Source organism: Ochotona princeps, chromosome 7, assembly GCF_030435755.1.
Source record: "Ochotona princeps isolate mOchPri1 chromosome 7, mOchPri1.hap1, whole genome shotgun sequence".
NCBI lineage: Eukaryota > Metazoa > Chordata > Mammalia > Lagomorpha > Ochotonidae > Ochotona > Ochotona princeps.
The window spans coordinates 39,241,674-39,248,143 of record NC_080838.1 but is presented as its reverse complement, the minus strand read 5'-3'; the positions used below and the strand labels follow the sequence as shown (position 1 = coordinate 39,248,143).

General features: G+C 41.3%; 1 protein-coding gene across 1 annotated transcript; it reads left to right on the top strand.

The window, feature by feature from the left end:
- Positions 1 to 334: 334 nt before the first annotated feature.
- On the top strand, positions 335 to 1,496 carry TRAM1L1 (translocation associated membrane protein 1 like 1). Its single transcript, XM_004594308.2, has one exon. It carries the CDS (start codon positions 378 to 380, stop codon positions 1,494 to 1,496), a length of 1,119 nt encoding a protein of 372 aa, XP_004594365.2. The 5' UTR covers positions 335 to 377.
- Positions 1,497 to 6,470: the final 4,974 nt, after the last annotated feature.

The window sequence follows — 6,470 nt, the reverse complement described above, 5'->3', positions numbered from 1 at the left end:
CGCAGCCGCGGGCGCCCGGCGCGGGGTCGGGAGGGCCCAGTGCGGGGTCGGGAGGGCCCAAAGCGGGGTCGGGAGGGCCCGGCGCGGGGTCGGGAGGGCCCAGTGCGGGGTCGGGAGGGCCGGGCGCGGGGTCGGGCGGGCCCAAAGCGGGGTCGGGCGCGCAGCCCCATTTTGCAGCCGCGCCTCGGCCGCGCCCTGGCGCGCATGCTCAGTCCCGCGCTGCCCTGGCCGCGGTGTCTCCTCCTCCTGGCGGCCGCGGCGACCCGGGACGGGCTCCGGGATGTGAAGTGGGGCCCCGGGAGCTGCGTCTGCCTGGGCGCGGGGAGCAGCAGCCCGGAGGAGGCGGCCCCGCCGGTGAGTACCCGGGAAGCGCCAGCATGGGGCTCCGTAAGAAGAGCAGCAAGAACCCCCCGATGCTGAGCCAGGAGTTCATCCTGCAGAACCACGCGGACATCGCCTCCTGCGTGGGCATGTTCTTCCTGCTGGGGCTGATGTTCGAGGGCACGGCAGGAGTGTCCATCGTGTTCCTCACCCTTCAGCATGGGGTCACGGTGCTGGCAGTCGGGGAGCCCGCCCCAGGGGGTTCCAGGTCCCTGTACCATTATGGGGTCAAGGACCTGGCCACGGTGTTCTTCTACATGCTGGTGGCCATCATCGTGCACGCCACCATCCAGGAGTACGTTTTGGACAAAATAAGTAGGAGAATGCAGTTCACCAAAGCCAGACAAAGCAAGTTCAACGAATCCGGCCAGTTGAGCGTCTTCTACTTGGCATCTTGCATCTGGGGCGCAGTCATACTCATCTCTGAAAACTGCCTGTCTGACCCCAGTCTCCTGTGGCGGGTGCATCCCCAGAACATGATGACGTTTCAAATGAAGTTTTTCTACATATCGCAGTTGGCTTACTGGTTTCACAGCTTTCCGGAGCTCTATTTCCAGAAAACCCGCAAGCAGGACCTCCCCCGGCAGCTCATCTACATCGGCCTTCACCTCTTCCACATTTGCGGAGCTTACCTCTTGTATTTGAACCACCTGGGCCTCCTCCTGCTGGTGCTGCACTACTTGGTGGAGCTTCTGTCCCACGTGTGCGGCATGTTCTACTTCAGTGACGAGAAGTACCAGCGAGGCGTCTCCCTGTGGGCCCCCGTGTTTATCCTGGGGAGACTGACGACCCTTGTGGTGTCGGTGCTCGCTGTGGGGTTTCACCTGGCAGGATCACAGACTCGGGACCCAGAGGCCCTGGCCGGCAACGTGAACGTGCTGGCTGCCAAGATCGCCGTGCTGTCTTCCAGTTGCACCATCCAAGCCTACATCACATGGACTCTGATCACTGCGTGGTTGCAGAGGTGGGCAGAAGATGCAGGGCTGCAGGCCTCTAACGCCAAGAAGAAGCGACCCGCGTCCAAAAGCAAGACCTCCAGAAAGGGAATGGAGAATGGCCTGGAACCCCTGGGCAGAGCAGATGCTCTTCCAAAGAGGAAAGAGAAATCTTCCTAGGGAGTGAATTCCCGACTAGCTCCTGAAGGGAATCTGTCCTTCACTTCATCCACGATAGACAGCTTGCTGTTGTTGAAAGCAGTCTGTGTGCTTTGAATTTTCTGCTACTGTACTGGTTAACCTGTTTTTAAAGGCATTTGAGGTAGAGTGATTATTGTGAGTCACAACAAAAATTATGTTGATTGACACTAAACAATTTGTCATCAAATGCTATTCAGTTAGCTTAAAGATACTTGCATTTTTGAGTCTTTTGAACAGGTTCCTCATGATTTGTCCAGAAATCTACAAAATTCCACATACAAGTGATGCAATTTCTGGTTCTCATAATTTTTTTTATAATAGAAACATGACTGTTATATAGCAGGATCACATTTTTAACATTCTTTTTCAGTGAACATTGGGAAATCCAAGTCAAAGAAGTATCCTCTAATCGTTAGAATACATTTTTCTTTTTAGGACTTACAACTGACAAAATCTTTGTAAAACCACCAAATGATCCTGTTTTTTGTTTTAGATCTGTTGATAATGCCACATCCCCATTGAAAATGAAATACTGATAGCTGACATATATAGGGATTAATTCCGTATGCGTTGAATCACAATATCTTTAATTAACATAAATGTTTACTTCTTTTTTTTTTAATTTTAAAAAAAATTTTTTATTCATTGATTACATTGTATTATGTGATACAGTTTCGTTGGAACTGGGAATCACCCAAATGTTTACTTCTTAAGAGTGAAAATAATTTCTGTCCATTTTAAGCATTTGTAAATGGGAACTCATAAAACTAAATATTGGAAAAACAAAATCATACCTAGATGGTCCCTTTCTGATATTTATTGAAGTAGTTCTTAAAGAATTTTCATAAGTTGAGTAATCATGGAAACTTAGAGAAATACTGTTTAACCGCTAATGGTTTTGAAAAATAATGTTTGTATGTATACAAAGAATTACATATTTGGAAAGCAACATGTTAATCTTAAATAATTTGAAAATCAAATGAATAAATGGTCTTATGAAAGACTTAAAAAAACTTATAATTGCAGCATTCCTTCCATCTTTACCTGAATAATATTTATCTTTTATGAGAGATATTTGGGGATTATATATGAATGTTTGCATATACTTTGTATGTTTATAGGAGCTGGCAAAACAGTGAGATGTAGGGGATGAGTGTATATGTCTCATCTCGGTCATTCTGATGTCATGTGCAAAAAAATGTTCACACATTTTTAATGATATAACACTTTAAAAATACACTAAAAGTGCATATATTTCTTATTACTCTGTATTTTCACTGATGATGCCTTATCTTTCTGTTTTCAGTATTCTTCTCTTTAAGTAACCCAACTTTTCTACTGTGATGTCCCACCCACCACACAATCAAATTCATTGTAACTGTATTGTAGGTGACCTTTTTTGGAAAATTTTTCTGTACAGTTTGCTTTCAGAGGTAAATAATAAAACAGAACTAATTTTTATAAAGACAACAAGATTTCCTCTTTTTAAAAAAAATTGCCTATGATAGCTGCACATTCTTATGAGTTAGAATGTGACATTTCAACACCTATAAACATCATGTAGTGATCCAATCGGATCAATCAACACCTTCTTCTCTTTGCTGTATCTTTATGCTTGGACCTTAGAGTTCTCTTCCGATGCCAATGAAATACTGAAAGGGTTATTGTGAAGTACAGTCTCCCACTATGTTACATAACATTAGAAACTTGTTTTCTCTTGGATAGTCTTCACCACTCACCCTCTGTCTCCATTCCTTCTTTACCCATACACTAATGTGAGTTATTTAACCATGGACCTCAGAGTGTGTGTCACTAAGACTACAGAATTACCCAATCAATAGTTTGAAAAAGAAAAGTAATGAGCATGGTGGATTCCACAAAGGTACTTCTGGATAACCTTGGAAAGCAAGGGGTCTTTTCCATCAGTTATTTGAAGAGTTTTCATATAGAAACCTTTATCTTTTGTCAAAAGATTGTATTACCATGGGAACTCATTTTATAAAATGAGTTCACAAGAAATGATGATGATTTTGAGAAAGGAAAAAGAAAACAGGAAAGTGTCCTGGGTATCTCCCAACATGATGCAGGTAACCAAAACTGTTGCTAGAAATTAATTATATATCAACTAAATTATGAAAGAAATATTAGAAATGAAATTCAATTTAATACACATTGATGTGTTTATAGACATTTATACACATGATTTTCTAAGTGTGTCTAAGATTTTATTTTCTAGAAGAAAAACTCATGCTATAATTTTTGTGTAATGTTTTACCACTATCAAGGAAGACTGAAAAAAATGTACATTTCTGTTATGATTTAAGGCATTACTACACGCTGGGACATGCAAAAACCAGGGCTGGGGTGGGCATGGTGGGCTTTGCTGGGGGTTGGACAAATTAGGCCATGGCAAGTGCTGGTGTGTGTGAAGACCAGGCCAGTGGCAGATTGGGCTGGGCTAGGCCTTTGCTGTAATATCAGTTCATATGAGAAATGAGGCAGGTGGCAAAGCTGAACAGACAGCTGCATTCACTAACATGTACATTGGCTGGTGCAGGTAACATACTAATCCTCTCCCTGCACTAGCTTGGGTACCTAAGAGTCACGTCTGAAACCCTAGGCAGGGTTTCTTGGGAGACTTTCCAACTTTCCAATTAGATCACTGGACTTAGACTCTGGTGGCAGAGAAAAGCAAAAGAGGCGGTCTGTCCTTGGAGAACCTGTGTCAGGACTGGGCCTCCTCAGTTGCTGATGCCTAGATGCACATCCATGTGTGGCATCCAGCTCATCAAGACCAATAGATGATGCCGAGTGCCTGCTCGGAAATGGAAAGTAGAACAGGTTGGCCAAGTTTTGCACCAAGTGTTTGGGCCTATGGATGTGCTATAAGGTGAACTTGGTCAGCCAATAGACCTTTGAAGCATTTTTCTCAGACCTGATGCAACAAAGTTGATGGCATCTGATAACTATCAAAAGCATTCAAAATAATGGATTCAGAACATTCTGTCCCACATGGGTGTCTCTGAGGTGCCATTAAATGACTGCCCTAACCTGGGCTGCTGATTTAATTTGATAGCAAGGACCCTTCTCCTCCACGCTTTTCCCCCAGGAGACCTGATGCTTGACAATTTCTATTCCTTAAGGAGGAATACAATGGTTATTTTTCCTTGGATGGATTCAAGTTATCATTTTAAAAAGGTTTAGGATTCTGCTTGGCATTTATTTCAAAGTGTGCTACATTTTTCTTACCAACCAGCATGGATGTATCCTGACACCTCCATATCTTGTAAGGGAAAAACAAGTTTTAGACCTCATTATTTGTCTAATCATTAGCTCCCTAATGATTAGTATAGCTCTTCATTTCATTTCAATAACAAAAGAATAGCCTTTAACATAATGTTTCAATTATCTTTCATCAGCATTTGTCTGTCTGTAGGGGAGCTGTGTCTAGTGCATACTGTAATAATTTGTAAAAGATTCAGAAAAGTTATAGTCACACATTCATATTGTAAAGCTTTTTAAAGATACAAAATATGCTACCATCCTTTCAATTAGCAAAAACAAGGATAAAGCTGTATGTCCTTACTCAGCTAGATGGAGAATAATTCATAAAGAGTATCAACAGGCATTTTGCCATTTGTTTTACACAGAGGACATACCCAAACTTTTTTTTTTTTTTTTAGAGGAAAGCATGTTGGAGAATGTGGCATGTGGGGTGGGATAGGACTTGCACTGGCCCAGAGAATACCATACAATTGGTCAAGCACATAATTTAAATTTGGAGACACAGAAGTCACCTATTTGAATGAAGTATTGGTAACTATATACAGTAATTGACTTTTAATAATACCAGACTATATGACCATACATTTCATACTCCCCCTTAATTTCTCTGGGAATACAGTTTGCTTTTGCCCTGCCATCTAGGAAAAATTGTCTACACTGATAAGAACTGAGTAGTAACTGCTAATATTCACAATCATGTTGAAAACTTATCCTCAGTACTTTATTAAGAAAAATCATAATTCCCAAAACATTAAGTTGAAAATTAAATTTTTCAATATAAGACCTTTTCAAAAAGAAAGAGCTCTTATTTTCAAAATCAAAATATGGACTGAACAAAAGGAACTAAGGGCTTATTTAGGAAAATTATCATGTCACCAACACATTTGAAAGTTCAAGTCCCTTAAGGTTAGAAATTTTTAAATGCCAGATTTGATAACTTGTATGTTTTTAGCGATATAATCAGGCTCAGTGGAGACTTGGTGATGGAGTTTTCATTGGAATGAACTGAAAAAAGAATAGATTTCAATTAGACATGTGATATTAAACATGCTTTGAAAATAATTGTCTCTCTGAAATATTGTGAATACTACACAATGATCTCCCAGGTGTTGGGTATATATGTTATGTATCATTGCCTTTTCCTTAAGCTATCCACTATCTCAATATAATAGTCTCTTAAAATTTGTCGATTCAGCTGAAACATCATTTTATTTGCTTGTTAAGACACACACAAAAAAAATCCATTACGGTTTTGTTATCTATTATAGTATTAGCTTTTGTAAAATCCTAGCACTCCTTCTAAATGGATGATGATTGACTGATTTATCATTTGTTTTTTTGTATCTGCACATTGGAGAGCTAATGTTACACATTTCTAAATCACTGAAGTGGAGTGTTTTGTGTGTTTTAAGAGAGTATTCTGTTGTTTGTATTGCCCACATCTGGTGTTTCAGTGCTAGTTAAAATCCTGGTGGTGTCTAATCTGTTCCTGAATTAGCTCCCTGCTGATGGACCTGGGAGGAGGTGGAAGATGACTCAAATACTTGAGTTATTGCAGAGACTTGGAAGGAGTTTTTGGCTCCTGCTTCAGCCTGACACAACCTCAGTTATTGTGGTTGTTTCAGGAGTGAACCAACAGATGGAACAAATACCCATATGTATCCTTGT

Coding starts and splice junctions, on each gene's coding strand:
- TRAM1L1 (XM_004594308.2), top strand. CDS start 378: ATGGGGCTCCGTAAGAAGAGCAGCAAGAACCCCCCGATGCTGAGCCAG.